Consider the following 19071-nt stretch of genomic DNA (forward strand, 5'->3'; position numbering starts at 1 on the left):
CTGCACAAGAAGAAGCAAACACGACACCTGAAACAGAACATACTACATCCGAAGCCTCTCCCCCTGCTCGCACAGAGCAAAGGGAGAAAGAAATCTATTTCCGAAGTAACGAAAACAAGAGGAGTTTGAAAAAAAGTTGTTTGGCGTTTTGGAAACGAGTTTGCAACAATGACACACAAAGGAACGTAGAGCTAATGATCCAGATTAAATTTTCTTACTTTCGCAAATGCCCCTTATTAAGAACTTTAGCCCAGCTGACAAGATGGATTTTCATTTGAAACATTTACAATTGGTTGAGTCCTATACATATGCACAGCCGTCCAGAATTACATCTGAAAGTCACCAACAATCATCTCAGTCTACAAGCTCACCTACAATGATCTTCGAGGAAAAATCAGAAGATTCAATCCCGTCCTTTCATGCTTTTATGCACTGTAAACAAATAATCACTCCGTCGTCCGGCCACGAGTGGCCTACCGGGACCTTCCGACCGCCGTGTCATCCTCAGTGGAGGATGCGGATAGGAGGGGCGTGGGGTCAGCACACCGCTCTCCCGGTCTTTATGACGGTATTCTTGACCGAAGCCGCTACTCTTCGGTCGAGTAGCTCCTCAATTGGCATCACGAGGCTGAGTGCACCCCGAAAAAGCGCATGGCGGCCTGCATGGTCACGCATCCAAGTGCCGACCACGCCCGACAGCGCTTAACTACGGTGATCTCACGGGAACCGGTTATCCACTGCGGTAAGGCCTTTGTGGTAAATAAATGAAACAAAAGTAATAAAACTTCGCTTACCTCAGAGTAATTGATAGTTTTTCTTCAGCCCTTCTACAATCACGTAATCGACTGTTTCTTTCAGTAACAGCATCCGACACATTAGAGAGCAGAGTTTCGTATGACTTAATAGACATCCTGTGCTGCTCAAAAAACTTTTCAGGGTTTCTTTAAGTTTGTTGTGTTGCAAACTGAATGTTGCCCTCTCTGATCTGTCCTCGATTATTGAATGAGTCCAACAACGTCTTTTTTGTCTACGTCGTCTCCGGCGAATCAGTAACAATGCAGCACATATTATTGTTGCAGATTGTTTACTTAATACATTCATTTCTCAATGCTGCGATGTCACCCAGGCAGGTTTCAAGCGCTACTGAGCCCGTTGTAAGGGCTTCAATACTAGCCGATCCCCCGCCACAAGATAGTGTGGGTCAGGCAGTGGATGAGGATGGTATGAGCAGGCACACAAGGATTCCTCAGATCATAAAAAATGGTAAAGTCAGTCAGGCCACAGTTCAGACAATTAAAATGAACTGGCGGCCTGGTCTATCGCAAATGAGAAGCTCGAAAGCCGTATAGAGGAAATGTAAAAAGAAAGTGACAGGCTACGAAAACAACCAGTGAAAACGTGGGCTGGCGTGGCGGCGCAGGCGGCACCAGAGTGACTACAGATAAAGTTTCGAAAGGCCGGAAACGGCCGTCTTTCTGAGGCCTATGCCTGCCCAAGACATTAAAAAGGCGCAATAAATATATACCACCACAGCAAATTCGGCGCGAGTGAAGTTCCAGGTAAACAAAGTAAAAGCAACCAAGAACATGGTGGTAGCTGCTGTTGTCACTGAAGGTGATAAGAACACGTTATTGAGTAATCAAAGACTATGTAAGGCAGTGAAATGCGAACCCCCAAAAAGCGTAACCCGCTAGTTATCTTGTATGACGTTCCTACGTCCTATATGAGATCTTGCACCTGCAGATTCTTGAAGTTGATACTTTTAAGAAGGATTGCCGGCCGCGGTGGTCTAGCGGTTCTAGGCGCTCAGTCCGGAGCCGCGCGACTGCTACGGTCGCAGGTTCGAATCCTGCCTCGGGCATGGATGTGTGTGATGTCCTTAGGTTAGTTAGGTTTACGTAGTTCTAAGTTCTAGGGGACTGATGACCTAAGATGTTAAGTCCCATAGTGCTCAGAGCCATAAGAAGGATTTCAAGTTAAGATTCAGAACCGGATCACGGGATTATGATGTCGTTCATCGCGTTGCAGAGGTTTCAGGTAAATTGTGGAAAACGCTCACGACTACGCGCAAGGTGTATATAAAGATTATTTAGTGGCCCCTCGTTGCCACAGTTTCTGGGACATTGATCATGTTAACAAGCACTGCAGCAGGAGGCTGGCGTGTTCAAAGTGCGGTGCTGAGGACCATATAAGGAACGGCTGCAAGAAATCTAGTATATGCATTCCGTATACTCGAAGGGGCAAGAAGACCTATGGTGCCACTGGAAAGTTCTGCCCCACTTACAAAATGTTAGAACAACGTCTAATATCCCGAACTGATTACGGCTGAGGCTGTTATCGTCACTAGGATGGCAAAGAAGAGGAAGTTCCAGATAAAACGAGGAGGGATGCTGAGATGATTTGCAAGTTTTTTTGAAGTCACTTTCGGAGGCCAGAGCTCGAAGAGTAATAATGGTTGATGCTTGCATTTAGAGTGAGCCTTTGACTCAGACTGGCATCTCCTCCTCCCACAACCAGTGGCAGGCAGACATGAGGGGCGACCAGCAGTGGCAGGCCAGCCAGTGTTGGTACAGGGCAGCGAAGTGCTGGACAACTGCTCTAGAGCAGGCGCAATCAGCGGTACCTCACCTGCGCACACGGAGCATAGGATACAAGGCAGCACAGTAGCCAACACGTTGCCAATGCAGGAAATGCCGAAGGGTAGAAGTCCGGGCGCTGACGCAAGAAGGGTATACCCCAACCTAGAACGTGCCACGCAGCTCTCGCGCTGGGAGCAGCCGACTGTCCAGATGACTGCCCTGACAAGTGCCGTTCGCGTTGGCTACAACTGTGGAATAAAATGAAGGCTGTGGATAGAATATACACTCCTGGAAATGGAAAAAAGAACACATTGACACCGGTGTGTCAGACCCACCATACTTGCTCCGGACACTGCGAGAGGGCTGTACAAGCAATGATCACACGCACGGCACAGCGGACACACCAGGAACCGCGGTGTTGGCCGTCGAATGGCGCTAGTTGCGCAGCATTTGTGCACCGCCGCCGTCAGTGTCAGCCAGTTTGCCGTGGCATACGGAGCTCCATCGCAGTCTTTAACACTGGTAGCATGCCGCGACAGCGTGGACGTGAACCGTATGTGCAGTTGACGGACTTTGAGCGAGGGCGTATAGTGGGCATGCGGGAGGCCGGGTGGACGTACCGCCGAATTGCTCAACACGTGGGGCGTGAGGTCTCCACAGTACATCGATGTTGTCGCCAGTGGTCGGCGGAAGGTGCATGTGCCCGTCGACCTGGGACCGGACCGCAGCGACGCACGGATGCACGCCAAGACCGTAGGATCCTACGCAGTGCCGTAGGGGACCGCACCGCCACTTCCCAGCAAATTAGGGACACTGTTGCTCCTGGGGTATCGGCGAGGACCATTCGCAACCGTCTCCATGAAGCTGGGCTACGGTCCCGCACACCGTTAGGCCGTCTTCCGCTCACGCCCCAACATCGTGCAGCCCGCCTCCAGTGGTGTCGCGACAGGCGTGAATGGAGGGACGAATGGAGACGTGTCGTCTTCAGCGATGAGAGTCGCTTCTGCCTTGGTGCCAATGATGGTCGTATGCGTGTTTGGCGCCGTGCAGGTGAGCGCCACAATCAGGACTGCATACGATCGAGGCACACAGGGCCAACACCCGGCATCATGGTGTGGGGAGCGATCTCCTACACTGGTCGTACACCACTGGTGATCGTCGAGGGGACACTGAATAGTGCACGGTACATCCAAACTGTCATCGAACCCATCGTTCTACCATTCCTAGACCGGCAAGGGAACTTGCTGTTCCAACAGGACAATGCACGTCCGCATGTATCCCGTGCCACCCAACGTGCTCTAGAAGGTGTAAGTCAACTACCCTGGCCAGCAAGATCTCCGGATCTGTCCCCCATTGAGCATGTTTGGGACTGGATGAAGCGTCGTCTCACGCGGTCTGCACGTCCAGCACGAACGCTGGTCCACTGAGGCGCCAGGTGGAAATGGCATGGCAAGCCGTTCCACAGGACTACATCCAGCATCTCTACGATCGTCTCCATGGGAAAATAGCAGCCTGCATTGCTGCGAAAGGTGGATATACACTGTACTAGTGCCGACATTGTGCATGCTCTGTTGCCTGTGTCTATGTGCCTGTGGTTCTGTCAGTGTGATCATGTGATGTATCTGACCCCAGGAATGTGTCAATAAAGTTTCCCCTTCCTGGGACAATGAATGCACGGTGTTCTTATTTCAATTTCCAGGAGTTTAGTTAAAGCCAATGAATCTCCGCACCGACTTCGGAGCCCTGCGTGACCTTGTCAAGAAAGTCTTTGTAAGTAGAGATGAAAGATTCGATCTAGACGAAATTTACATGCTATCAGTGTCAGCTAATGGGCGCGTTGCGGCAGATTGGCAAAAGACTGGCCTGAGTGCAATGTACACACATACAGGGCTATTACAAATGATTGAAGCGATTTCATAAGTTCACTGTAGCTCCATTCATTGACATATGGTCACGACACACTACAGATACGTAAAAAAACTCATAAAGTTTTGTTCGGCTGAAGCCGCACTTCGGGTTTCTGCCGCCAGAGCGCTCGAGAGCGCAGTGAGACAAAATGGCGACAGGAGCCGAGAAAGCGTATGTCGTGCTTGAAATGCACTCACATCAGTCAGTCATAACAGTGCAACGACACTTCAGGACGAAGTTCAACAAAGATCCACCAACTGCTAACTCCATTCGGCGGTGGTATGGGCAGTTTAAAGCTTCTGGATGCCTCTGTAAGGGGAAATCAACGGGTCAGCCTGCAGTGAGAAGAAACGGTTGAACGCGTGCGGGCAAGTTTCACGCGTAGTCCGCGGAAGTCGACGAATAAAGCAAGCAGGGAGCTAAACGTACCACAGCCGACGGTTTGGAAAATCTTACGGAAAAGGCTAAAGCAGAAGCCTTGCTACAAGCCCTGACACCCGATGACGAAGTCAAACGCTTCGAATTTTCGGCGCGGTTGCAACAGCTCATGGAAGAGGATGCATTCAGTGCGAGACTTGTTTTCAGTGATGAATCAACATTTTTTCTTAATGGTGAAGTGAACAGACACAATGTGCGAATCTGAGCGGTAGAGAATCCTCACGCATTCGTGCAGCAAATTCGCAATTCACCAAAAGTTAACATGTTTTGTGCAATCTCACGGTTTAAAGTTTACGGCCCCTTTTTCTTCTGCGAAAAAAATGTTACAGGACACGTGTATCTGGACATGCTGGAAAATTGGCTCATGCCACAACTGGAGACCGACAGCGCCGACTTCATCTTTCAACAGGATGGTGCTCCACCACACTTCCATCATGATGTTCGGCATTTCTTAAACAGGAGATTGGAAAACCGATGGATCGGTCGTGGTGGAGATCATGATCAGCAATTCATGTCATCGCCTCCACGCTCTCCCGACTTAACCCCATGCGATTTCTTTCTGTGGGGTTATGTGAAAGATTCAGTGTTTAAACTCCTCTACCAAGAAACGTGCCAGAACTGCGAGCTCGCATCAACGATGCTTTCGAACTCATTGATGGGGACATGCTGCGCCGAGTGTGGGAGGAACTTGATTATCGGCTTGATGTCTGCCGAATCACTAACGGGGCACATATCGAACATTTGTGAATGCCTAAATGAACTTTTTGAGTTTTTGTATGTGTGTGCAAAGCATTGTGAAAATATCTCAAATAATAAAGTTATTGTAGAGCTGTGAAATCGCTTCAGTCATTTGTAATAACCCTGTACTTTTGATAACGCCTTTTGAAATAAATATCGGACAACTCAACTCACACAAAAGTCGATTGGTGAAGCAGGAGCTGAAAAGAGTGGTGAAGGAGTGGAGGCTGGATGTAGTCTGCCTACAGGAGCCATACTCCCAAGCCAGGCGAATTTCTTTTATGGCTGCTACTTGACAAGTAATAAGTATTGGGGATGAGCCAAAATCAGCACTAATCGTAATCAACAAGGCACTACATATCACAGTCCCGTCACAATTGTCATACAGCCAGTGCAATGTCGTGGACCTTCAGTCACCTTCTGGACTCACGTATATCGTGAATATGTACTTCCAATATGGAGGTAATTTTGAAGACAACCTGGATCACCTCACACGAGTCACCACAGTGTTGCGGCTATGCAAGGTTATTGTATCATCTGACATGAACGCTAAATCCCTCCTATGGTTCAGTGGTACTCGAAACGAAAATGGAGAGAGAGCCAAAGAACTCATAATGACATCGCAACTTGTTGTAAATAGATCTGGGAATCCCCCCCAACTACAGGGGTGGAAGTCGAGTCGGAGCTAATATACAGGGTGTTACAAAAAGGTACGGCCAAACTTTCAGGAAACATTCCTCACACACGAAGAAAGAAAATATATTATATGGACATGTGTCTGGAAACGCTTACTTTCCATGTTAGAGCTCATTTTATTACTTCTCTTCAAATTGCATTAATCATGGTATGGAAACACACAGCAACAGAACGTTCCAGCGTGACTTCGAACACTTTGTTACAGGAAATGTTCAAAATGTCCTCCGTTAGCGAGGATACATGCATCCACCCTCCATCGCATCGAATCCCTGATGCGCTGATGCAGCCCTGGAGAATGGCGTATTGTATCACAGCCGTCCACAATACCAGCACGTAGAGTCTCTACATTTGGTACCGGGGTCGCGTAGACAAGAGCTTACAAATGCCCCCATAAATGAAAGTCAAGAGGGTTGAGGTCAGGAGAGAGTGGAGGCCATGGAATTGGTCCGCCTCTACCAATCCATCGGTCACCGAATCTGTTGTTGAGAAGCGTACGAACACTTCGACTGAAAGGTGCAGGAGCTCCATCGTGCATGAACCACATGTTGTGTCGTACTTGCAGAGGTAGAGTATCCCGTATGAAATCATGATAACGTGCTCCACTGAGCGTAGGTGGAAGAACATGGGGCCCAATGAAGACATCACCAATAATGCCTGCCCAATCGTTCACAGAAAATCTGTGTTGATGACGTGATTGCACAATTGCGTGCGGATTCTCGTCAGCCCACACATGTTGATTGCGAAAATTTACAATTTGATCACGTTGGAATGAAGCCTCATCCGTAAAGAGAACATTTGCACTGAAATGAGGATTGACACATTGTTGGATGAACCATTCGCAGAAGTGTACCCGTGGAGGCCAATCAGCTGCTGATAGTGCCTGCACACGCTGTACACGGTACGGAAACAACTGGTTCTCCTGTAGCACTCTCCATACAGTGACGTGGTCAACGTTACCTTGTACAGCAGCAACTTCTCTGAGGCTGACATTAGGGTTATCGTCAACTGCACGAAGAATTGCCTCGTCCATTGCAGGTGTCGTCGTCGTTCTAGTTCTTCCCCAGTCGCGAGTCATAGGCTGGAATGTTCCGTGCTCCCTAAGACGCCGATCAATTGCTTCGAACGTCTTCCTGTCGGGACACCTTCGTTCTGGAAATCTGTCTCGATAGAAACGTACCGCGCCACGGCTATTGCCCCATGCTAATCCATACATCAAATGGGCATCTGCCAACTCCACATTTGTAAACATTGCACTGACTGCAAAACCATGTTCGTGATGAACACTAACCTGTTGATGCTACGTACTAATGTGCTTGATGCTAGTACTGTAGAGCAATGAGTCGCATGTCAACACAAGCACCGAAGTCGACATTACTTTCCTTCAATTGGGCCAAATGGCGGTGAATCGAGGAAGTACAGTACATACTGACGAAACTAAAATGAGCTCTAACATGGAAATTAAGCGTTTCCGGACACATGTCCACATAACATCTATTCTTTATTTGTGTGTGAGGAATGTTTCCTGAAAGTTTGGCCATACCTTTTAGTAACACCCTGTAGATGTAATTCTAGTGACGCCCAGCGCCATTGGCAACATCAGGGATTGGAGAGTTCTTGATCAGGTCACAACAAGTGACCATAACCTTACTGTGTTCTCTTTTGCTGCTGGAACATGTGGTGGGAGGTTCAATTTAACTTCAACAAAAGTTTGTTTTTTACTATCAAAAGCGGTCTTGATCACAATTTATTACGGTGACCAGTTTCGACCACTACTGTGCTGCTGGATTCTGCTGGATTCTCCAGCAGAAAGAGATCCTTACTCAATGGTCTGAAGATGACCACAGTAGTGGTCGAAACCGGTCACCATAATAAATAAATTGTGATTAAGACTGTTTTTGGTAGTAAATATTTGTAACACTTTGATCACTGTTCACTTCCACAATGTATTTAAAAGTAATTCAACAAAACTGACTTGGAATGCCTGGCTTGGGAGTGTGAAATTCCTGCATTGCCAGAGGGTGACGAAAACATGGATGGATACGCTGAGAAGCTGGGTGGGGGGATCAATAGTTAGAGCGGTGAACACTGCTATACCAACCAGCAGGTGAGCTGTTACGGCCTCTCCATCCCCATAGTCTGCTGAACGTGGACATATGCGTCAGTTCCTTAAAAGGATGAGGAGCTACTACCAGCGAAGTGTCGTCTGGCATGAAAAACAGTATTGGTTACAAAGGATTCGAGATACCAAGAGACTGTTCGAGAAAGACCTAAAGGTAGTGAGACTTAGGAGTTGGGAAAGGTATGTGCTGCACCAGCTACCCACTGACCCCTGGGGTGTCCCTTATAAGCTGTTAACGGAAAACATAAGATCTCCCACAGTATTGTCGACCACCAGGGATGGGGGCTGGATGACAGAGTCCTGGCAGGAGACTGCTGAGGTGTTCCTTCAGACCCTGCTGCCAGATGATGATCAGCTCGAGGGCACGGAAGGGCAGTGCCAGACGCACAGGGACGATCTACGATCTTGTTGAATACACGAACAGCACTGTGGTGTATCCCTTCTCTGAGGACGAGGTAGTGGCTCACATAAAATCCATGAAAAGGGGGAACACTCCGGGGCCAGCAGCTTACCGCATCTCTTATTAGGGTCTGTAATGAATGCCTGAGACTTGGCAAATTTCAGGTTGTTTGGAATTAGGCAAATGTTGTCATCATAAAGAAAGGCAAAGATAAAGACCCAATGGAAGCCAAGTCCTATAGGCCAATATGTCTTTTAGATGTTTTGGGGAAAATATTTGAGGGGGTGTTGGCTGACAGACCGGCGGCACATAGGGTGTTGCGTGGGATGAGAGACAGGCAGCTTGGCTTTCGGCCGGGACGATCGGCGCCTGAAGTAATCGTTCTGGGGACCGAGATGTACAGCTCATCGGCGCATAAATATGTGGTGGGCATCATGGTGGACATCAGTGGCGCCTTTGACAATCTGTGAGGGCCTTCGATCTTCTCCTGCTTGGGGGAGAAGGAGTGTCCAGGGCTGCTATACGGCTGTCTGAGGAGCTGTTGGGAAGAAAGGGTCTGGTTATCATCCCCTTGCGGAAGACTAAGTAAAAAACTAGGGAAGGAATATCCACATGGGTCTGTCCTGGGGCCCTTGTTGGAAAATCTACAACATAGTGAGGAGATGTTAGAGGCGATAGCCTACACGGACGACCTCCTCCTGCTGTTTGGTGGCCATAGCTGCGAAGACAGAACCAGAAGTGGAATGGGCCGTGACCTCGCTTACTAAATGGTATCTCAAATATAAAATGAAGATTGCAGCAAACAAGTCGACGTGCTTGCTGCTCGAAGAAACCCCACTGTGAGGACAGAGGCAACACCACTTCCTCGGTGCCGCGAGGCCCAATATCATGGGGTACTTATTGATGAAAAATGGAATTACACAGCCCACATAGACGCAATAGCCCATCCTTCATTAGAGGTCACAAGTAACCTAATCAACATAGGGCATAAAAGATTACATTTGCCACTCGATCTAATCGGACTTTATCATAATATTTTTATTAAATATGTAAAAATCTGCCAACCGGTTGCATAGGTTTTCTATATACAATGACCAGGTTTCGTCAACTCTAAGGGTGACTTCATCAGAAGGCAAGGTAATTACATAAAGAACATATCGTCAAAGATGTACCTGGTCAAGGTATATAGAAAACCTATGCAACCGGTTGGCAGATTTTTACATATTTTTCAAATTTGTGTATACGGTTGCTGCAAACGTCAGCCATGTTCGAAGTTGTTTTCATAATAGGATACGGGGCGGGAGTACAGGCGCACCGGCTGGCGAGGGTGATGCCTGCCACGGCAACGTGCTGTTGGGTAACTAAGGGCAAAATTCAAAAGACCTCAGAAATTGTGGGGGTACAGGTGAGGAGAGGAGGGGAAGAGTTCTGGCAGAAGTCGTGGGAAAGCGAGGAAATTGGGCGGAGGGTTTTCCAATTGCTGCCTTACATTAGGGAGATATTACAGATGGCGTTCTTGAAGCCGAGTAAAGATCTGCTGCACTTCCTCACAGGGCAAGGACCATATCCGGCATATTTGGGAAGCGGGCTACACCTGCATATGACTTTGGCGTTGAAGAAGGCACTCCAGATGATGTGGTCTGTGAGTGCCCACTATACAATGAAGTGGCAACTGAACTAAGATGACAGCTATCCAATAATGACACCTTCTCTCTACTGAGACACAATTTTACCTTCCAGTAAAATAACACAATAGCAAACGAGGTATCACAAAACAATCTGAGGGAATTTGTAAGAGAGGAGCACCGACCAGAGACCGAGGTACACCTGGCCTGTACCGCCGGGCGCCGAGTGGCCGATCGCCTTTGCGGTGGAGATCCGCCGTGCTCTTGGATTAGGGAGGCAGATTTGTCACCAACCTCGAACTCACAATAGCATTTAGTAGTTTTAGACTCTAGTAGTCTTAGAATAGAATATATACATTAAGTAGGGACCATTAACCTGTTAGGGACTGCAGCAAAGTAAAGTAATTGGGCCAGCCCAGTGCCGGGGGCACCCCCACTGCGATTAAAGAAAAAGTAGATGGGTGGGAGCGAAGTTTAAAACCTGTGCTTTCAGAAGTAGACAACTGCGTAGAGTAGGAACTATGGTACACGTTTTCGAGCAGGATCTATCAAAAATGGTTCAAATGGCTCTGAGCACTACGGGACTTAACAGCTGAGGTCATCAGTTCCCTAGAACTTAGAACTACTTAAACCTAACTAACCTAAGGACATCACACACATCCGTGCGCGAGGAAGAATTCGAAGCTGCGATCGTAGCAGCAGCGCGTTTTCGGACTGAAGCGCCTATAACTGCTCGGCCACAGCGGCCGGCACAGCACTAACAACTCGGATTAATGAGTTACAGTCTATATATTCATTAACCAAGAACATCTATAATAAGTGTAGTGTTGGCAGAAGAGCCAACAATGTGTTGCTAGAGGAGGCCGCAATGCACGCTATAAGCTCACGCAGGATGGCGTGAGGTCTGGAACAGTGAAGTAGTTGAGTCTAATAAATAAAGTACGAAGCTCTTGGAATACTTAACTTTATTCCATAATTGGAGAACATCGGTCTTGATGATACAGGCATCCATAGATAAATATTAAATGATACTGGTAATGGCGCCTTGCTAGGTCGTAGCAATTGACGTAGCTGAAGGCTATGCTAACTATCGTCTCGGCAAATGAGAGCGCTATTTGTCAGTTCCATCTCTAGCAAAGTCGGCTGTACAACTGGGTCGAGTGCTAGGAAGTGTCTTTAGACCTGCCGTGTGGCGGCGCTCGGTCTGCAATCACTGACAGTGGCGACACGCGGGTCCGTCGTATACTAGCGGACCGCGGCCGATTTAAAAGCTACCACCTAGCAAGTGTGGTGTCTGGCGGTGACACCACAATAAGAAATGCCTATCTCGCAATTCCAAACTAAAACACTACCAAACAGTTACCCGCTCTGAAGCCCTCTATATACTTCAGAATGCTTGAATCTGAACAGGAAGGCTTAACAGATAAACTAGAGATTCACCAGAGGAAGATATTGAGAAAAATTCTGGGACCGATCAAAACATTTGGTGAATACAGAAGACAGTGAAACCAGGAGCCATACAATCATACCGAGAAAATCACAGATGTAGCCAGGAACAGACGTCTCGCCCTCTACGGAGATACCACAAGGCTGGACGAAACAAGACTAACGGGCCGACTTCTCAACTACTCGAAGAGTAGGAAGACCGTGGCACCGTGGCTGAAAGAAGTCAAGAAAGACATCCAGGAACTGAACATAACTGAAAGTGACATTTAGAAACCGAGCACTTCTCAGAAGGATACTAAAAGAAAGGAGGTTTCAGGACAGATCACCCTGTAAAAAGACCAGCGTCCTTTGGACAAAGGAGAGAAAGGGGAAACATAGTCAGAGAATGCGGGATTACTAGGCAAACATCAAGTCCTCCTCCAGCCTGAAAAGTTGACTGTAGTGGTCATTAGCGGTAGTGCGGTTCCAGACTGAAGCGCCTAGAACCGCTCGGCCACTCCGGCCGGATCAGGATCTATTGCTGGGTAGGTTATCGTGCACGTCTGAGTTTTTCCTCTTAAAACTAAGGGTCGAGTTGACGTGCTTTCTTATTAGATGTAATGTGCATGCACAAAGTAGAGTGGTTCCAAGAGAGAGAAGCGCTACAGCTTCCGAAACGTAATGGCAGTTTCCCTGTAGGAGTGATACGGCTACCAGACAGACATCTCTGCACGGCCGCGGGTGTTCCCCGCGCAGCACTGCCTACACTTGTCACCGCCGTGTCGCTGATTGTTGACTAATAGCCGCTGTGCCCGTAGCGCGCCCGGTTCCGCGGATGGGCTCGCCAGCCGTGTCCATCCGGTGCTGTGCGACGGGCGCGCGGAATTCCGCAATCAGCGGGATTTATTACCGGCGGCGGAGTGACCGCGATAAATCGTCCGCATCGTCGGCTCTTCCTGTCGGCGCGGCGGCACCTGTCCCCCGGGATTTGTGAGCGGAAAGCGAAGCGCAGCGCAGGTGCGTCGCGCATCGCACTACCCCTATTGCGGATTGTTACATTAGACTCATAGACAGCTTTCTGCAGGACAGGAAACTGTATGTCCGAGTCGACGATAAAAACTCCGAAACGAAACTGATCTCCGCAGGAATTCCGCAGGGCTGTCATTTCGCCTCTACTTTTCAACTTGTATATAAATGACGTCCCAACAGTCCCCCTTGTTACGGCGAGTTTTTATGCGGACGATACGGCCTTTCTGACAACTGGACGACACTTGGACCAGCTCATCGCTAGGATGCAACAGCAACTTGCTGTAATGGAACGCTGGGCGCTGCACAATAAGATAACGACCAACCCGACGAAGACGGCAGCCGTTCTGTTCACACGGAGGAAACCAGTTTTCAACGACAGGCTCCAAATAGCTGACCAATTTATCCCATGGTCGCCGGGAGTGAAGTATGTCGGTGTCTACCTTGACAAAAAATTACTCTTTACGCAGCATATTGACGACAAGAAGACGGCAGCCCAGAAGATGGCCAGGTCGTTGATTCCGTTCCTGAAGAGTAAGGATCTCAACCCTAAGACTAAACTCCAATTGTATAAGGCAACGGTGGAACCCACAATGTTGTATGGCTCCACCTCGTGGGGAACTACGTGCGTCTCCAACTACAACAAACTCCAAGCGCTGCAAAACATTTGCTATCGATGGATCACAGGAGCTTCATGGTGGACAAGGAACGTCGGCATCCGCACCGCACTCCACGAGACCACCATACAAGAGAAGGTCCGTGACAAGGCTCTACGAGTTTTTGACAAGATCGATGCCCTTAGGGACGAAGTTCGACAATTACAGTCGGTAGGAACGGTAAACCCTGCAAGATGGCACAAGTATCGCGTACCGAAGTCAATTACGTTTCACCCCCCATAGGCAATCTGTCATAACACGAGGAAGCAGTCACACATAACAGCCTTGACACATTTCACCCTCCACAGGAGATAGACATCACCAAAGACAGCAGGCTAAAGGACCCATTGCGTGCCCAAGCCTAACTGAATGCGTAATAAATAAAGTGTTTTCCTTTTATCCTTACATCCCATCCTAGAAGAATAAGTCATCAAGGATAATCTCTCCAGTCCTACACAAATTAAAAAAAAAAAAGGTGCTTCGCCGCTGCCGCCCGCCGGCCCACGCTGGGCCACTGCCGGGCCGGCGGAGTTTCTCCGCGGTCGACGAACGAGCGCAAATCCTTCGGCCGGAAGATGGTGTCCAGCGGGAATGTCTCGTCATGTGGCCGCAACGTCTCGTTTTCTTATACTTTTCGTCCACCTCGAAACTCTTACGCGTAGACAAGTAATAACTGCACGTGGCTCGGCGGCTGGGTGCACGTCTCCCAACTGGGCGCCACTTTGGGCACGTTGCCTGTCCCCAGTGTACCCCCGGTTAAGTGGGATTCGAACCGTGTGGCGATGCCTTACATCGTCCAGAGGTGAAGCTTAGACCGAGACCGTCAGCGCACGGGAGTTACCTGACCTTAAAGCCCGTCTCACACGGAGCAAGGTTCGCCGCAAGTTTGCGAGATGGCGTGCATGCCTGCCAGCTTGCAGGGAAGGGAGCCGGCTATCTTCCATGCCGAAGCTCTCCCACGGTGCAAGATCGGCAGCTAGTTGTGTTGAGATCGGCTGCGTGTTGTGTCGAACGAAGATGGCTGCTTCAGGTACAGATGTTCAGAGCAAACTGGCATTATTAGCTCTTTTGGTGCTAAACGATGCAGAAATACATGCTACTGAGAGAAGAAGAAAGAAAGAATGGACGAAAAACTGGATTAAGAGGAGAAACGCTGGGAAAGGTGTGCTCTCCATGCTTCATAAAGAGTTGAGGTTAGTTCGCATAACACCTACTTTTGTTTGAAAAGTATCACCATTTCATTACTGTTTGACTTTATAAATATACCAATAATAACTGTTATATACTACTTTATTTTATAGGATAGAAGATCGCACATCCTTTGCAAATTTTATTCGAATGGATGTACTGGTATTTGAAGAACTGCTTCGTATGGTTTCGCCTTTGATTCAGAAGAAAGACACGGTGATGCGTCAGGCAATTACGGCGCGGGAAAGGTAAGTGCATTATTATATGTTCGAAACGGAAAGTTCATTTTTATTTGTAATCCATTGTAATTTTACGATCAATCTGAGACATGTTTAATATGCGTCTCTAGGCTTGCTGTCACACTGCGTTTCCTAGCGACCGGAAACACTTACAAAGATTTGGCCTATTCTACACGAATAGCGAACAACACGCCCTCCCGTATGATACCAGAGACTTTGACGGCCATAGCAAGCGTGTTAGGAGATAATGCTATACAGGTAAGCTCAAGATAAATGCTATAAGTATTTGCTACGATTTTCTACTTGGTACGGCACGACTGTGAAGTAAAATGTAATTTGCAGTGTCCACGTGATCCTGCCGAGTGGAGAGTAATAGAAGATGGGTTCCACAGCCTCTGGCAATTCCCGCATTGCATTGGAGCACTTGATGGGAAACATGTCAAGTTTAGGCCTCTGCGCTCTGATGGTTCATCATTCAGAAACTACAAAGGTCACGACAGCATAGTTCTTTTAGCTCTAGTAGATGCTAATTATAAATTTTTGTTTGTGGACATTGGCAGAAATGGAAGAATGAATGATGGTGCAATATTCAGAGAGAGTGCCTTGTTCATGAAACTCATGGATGGTTCATTAAATTTGCCACCAAAGTCTCCACTTCCAGGTAGTGACATCTGTGTTCCCTACATGTTTGTGGCAGATGATGCTTTTGCGTTAAAGGAAAATTTAATGAAACCATATCCTGAACGTGACATGACACCTGAAAAAAGAATTTTTAACTACAGAATTTGTAGAGCACGTAGAGTTGTGGAAAATGCCTTTGGCATAATGTCAAACAAATTCAGAATTTTGCTGCAGACTATTCCACTATCTGTTTCCAAAGTAGAGCTCATTACAAAAGTGTGTTGCTTGCTACATAATTTTGTACTTGCCAGAAACTCTCAAGGATATATCCCTCCAAATGTAGATGAATTACCATGTCTTCCTGGCATTGCTACTCAGGGTGCAAATCATAGTGCAGCCAGTGCCAGAGAAGTGAGACAACATCTGACATGGTATTTCAATACTGTTGGCAGAGTTCCATGGCAGGAAAGGTGTGTTCAGGAAGGTAACAGATAATGGTTTAATATGTTTCTGAGACATTACCTTATTCATTGTTTCATTTTCAGTCCTTTGGCATATTGACAGTGATTTTGTGTGTGTGTGTGTGTGTGTGTGTGTGTGTGTGTGTAGGTGAGAGAGAGAGAGAGAGAGAGATAAATATAAATTTATATGTATCTAGAGAGAGAGAGAGAGATAAATATAAATTTATATGTATCTCAAGCAATGATTGGAACCTGTGCAAGACCTTGCAAAAATCTTATCTTATTTTGTATAACAGCTCCACAATTAATTACCTGGGACATGTAGAGAGCCACTATTATGAAATAATATTGTTCTTGGATGGTTATGAAGAAGGTATGGAAAGACCTACTAAACATTTATGTATCCCAAATTAACAGTTTTGGAAGACTGTATTTGTGGTAGTAAGGTACTGCACAATATTTTTTTCTGATTGATAGCAATTGGATGTATATGCTTATTTTTATTTTACTTATTTATTTATTCATTCATCCAAGGATCATTTAACAATTATCTGGTATTTGTCACCATAATACAATGGAAAGACATAGTTTGTAAATATACATATATGTGTACATATAAGTATGCTTTTGGGATAGAACAGCTGGTTGGTTGTGGCCTTGACACAACCTTGAGGAGGGGTAACATAAATCAGGATGGCCAAATAGGGCCGGCTACAACCTCTAAAATATGAGGTTACTATTCTAACAGTTGGATTGGCTCATCTGTTTAGCCCCTATTGTACAATGTTCTTTGATTTAAGTACTGTCTGTTCCAGATAACTTATAATACAAATGTGGTTTTACTGTTCACTTTTGGACACGGAACAGCATTTAGTGATAACTCTGGATCACAAATTTGCTGCTTTACACTGTGCTCTAACTTTAGTCTGCTTGGAAAACAGGCTCCACACTGGTAGACATACTTCTGTTCCCACCTCTGTCCTGAGTCTTCATCCCCTATCATTCACTTCAGATATTGGCACAGGATTACAGTATTTTACGGTGTCGGGATGATGATGTTATCCCATATTACTATTAACCGCTTCCATTAACACTGTATCAGTGATTCCCAACCTTTGTGAAACAATGTTTCTGCATGGAGTCAGATATTAGCTGCTACCCATGCACATTAATTTTTGTTGCTACTACTTTTTGATAACCTCTTTTTTTATAGAATGATGGTGGTAGTCTCAGAACAACATGTTAAAATTGGTTCATTGTACTCCTGTTTGTAAGCCACTTGATATTTTAGACTCCTTGCATTTGAAATACCAGTAACTAGAAGACACCACTTTGCTACTGTTCTGCGTGAGGACTTAATAATAATAATAATAATAATAATAATAATAATAATAACTTGTGTGGCACAATGGCAAAGTGCCTTTCTTTTGATGTGATGCCACTTCGGCAACTTGCATATTCCTAATCTAATACTTTTATCAAGATGGGACATGTCATTTTTGGCAGCTCCTCACATCACTGAAAGGGGAATGCTACACTGAAGGCAAACTGAAAATTTTTGTGGTCTGAACAGCCTTAAATTTTGCTTCCTGTTTTCAGGCACACTATCACCAGCCTCCTTTAGCAATGTAAGAACTATTACCTACTTTCTATTAATTTTGATTTATGTTTGAAACTGCAAAGAGAATAATGAAGCAATATATGGTTAAGAGAACTATGTACAACTCTGAGAATATATTTAGGCATTTATGAGGTCTCAATGTTGTCATAGATGGCTGCTACAAGGTATGTGCATTTTTTTATCAGTTGCATAAAACTTTCTTAATCCGTATGCATGTATTCAAGAATATTGTCTATATTTCTATTCAGACAATAGATGTCTGTTTTTGTGTGAAAGAGATTTTCTGCTGTTCGTTTCTGTTTTTCTGTTCCAGATGCAGCTGCCGAAACACCAACTACATGATAGGATTCACGTTCAAGAATGCTTGTGAAGTGTTCTGAAGAAAATACTGTTGCAGTTCGTGTGTCCATATTTAAAAAGTGTACAGAACAAAGCAGCCATGTAAAAAGACATTTTTTACTGTGTGTGTGTGTGTGTGTGTGTGTGTGTGTTGAGCTAACTGCAGCCATTATATATGTTATGGGATTATTTGTTTATTAAGTAAATATCAAGCCATCCTGACTTGGGTTTTCGTGGTTTCCCCTTGTCGCTAAGGTGAATACCGGGATGATGTGTCTAAAATGCCACGGCCGACTTCATTCACATTATGTATTTCTCTGATACAGTTGTTAAATTTTAATAGGCAAATACAACGCATAAACAGAATTGGTTAAAAATGTTACTGCTTATTTTACTCCTGTTTCCTATCATGTTAAATTCCTATTGTAATTACTTATCATGCAGATGACTTGTATCTCTGTGTATTATTTAAATATCCCAGGATATTTTAACTGTATTCAATTTCTTAAATACAATTATATCATTAGATATCACAAGATTCCAGCTGCTATTATTTGTCACATAAGTACATGCTTCTTTTGGAATTCATACTATGATTGGCTACATATCTCAACTACTGCATTTATGGGTGATACTCTTGAAGTAATTTACCTACTCAGAGATTTAGAAATCCTTACTATCGAGTGGATTCAAAACAGCATATTTTAATTTGTTCTCATGAAACAGCCTGATCTAAATGTACAGTTGAGTGCAAAGCTTTCATGCAATCTATGCTACTACATAGGCAAGTCTGCATAATGTTGTTACCAAATATCTCAAAGTACTTGGGTTATTTGCTTCAAATTTTTACACTGTCTAATGAACATCTGGATAGATAGGGGGTGGGGGTGTTACCAAAGTCTATAGCAAGATCTTTACCAATATGTTTTGTATTTTTATCTGATACTCTCATTCATATTGACATAGGCTATTTTTCCTCTTTTTTATAAATG

At 45.8% G+C, this 19071-nt stretch overlaps 1 protein-coding gene across 1 annotated transcript; it reads left to right on the top strand.

Moving 5' to 3' along the window:
- The first annotated feature begins 14533 nt into the window (after positions 1-14533).
- LOC126164702 (uncharacterized) lies at positions 14534-16539 on the top strand. The gene is made up of 4 exons (XM_049920261.1): positions 14534-14803; positions 14912-15046; positions 15148-15295; positions 15380-16539. Exons 1-4 carry the CDS (start codon positions 14553-14555, stop codon positions 16151-16153), a joined length of 1308 nt encoding a protein of 435 aa, XP_049776218.1. The 5' UTR covers positions 14534-14552; the 3' UTR covers positions 16154-16539.
- Positions 16540-19071: the final 2532 nt, after the last annotated feature.

This window comes from Schistocerca cancellata, chromosome 1, assembly GCF_023864275.1.
Source record: "Schistocerca cancellata isolate TAMUIC-IGC-003103 chromosome 1, iqSchCanc2.1, whole genome shotgun sequence".
Classification (NCBI taxonomy): Eukaryota; Metazoa; Arthropoda; class Insecta; order Orthoptera; family Acrididae; genus Schistocerca; species Schistocerca cancellata.

Excerpts from the sequence above, each read along its gene's own strand:
- LOC126164702 (XM_049920261.1), top strand. The coding sequence starts at position 14,553 with ATGCCGAAGCTCTCCCACGGTGCAAGATCGGCAGCTAGTTGTGTTGAG. Across the intron at positions 15,047-15,147 it reads GCAATTACGGCGCGGGAAAG|GCTTGCTGTCACACTGCGTT; the intron begins GTAAGTGCATTA and ends ATGCGTCTCTAG. Across the intron at positions 15,296-15,379 it reads TAGGAGATAATGCTATACAG|TGTCCACGTGATCCTGCCGA; the intron begins GTAAGCTCAAGA and ends TGTAATTTGCAG.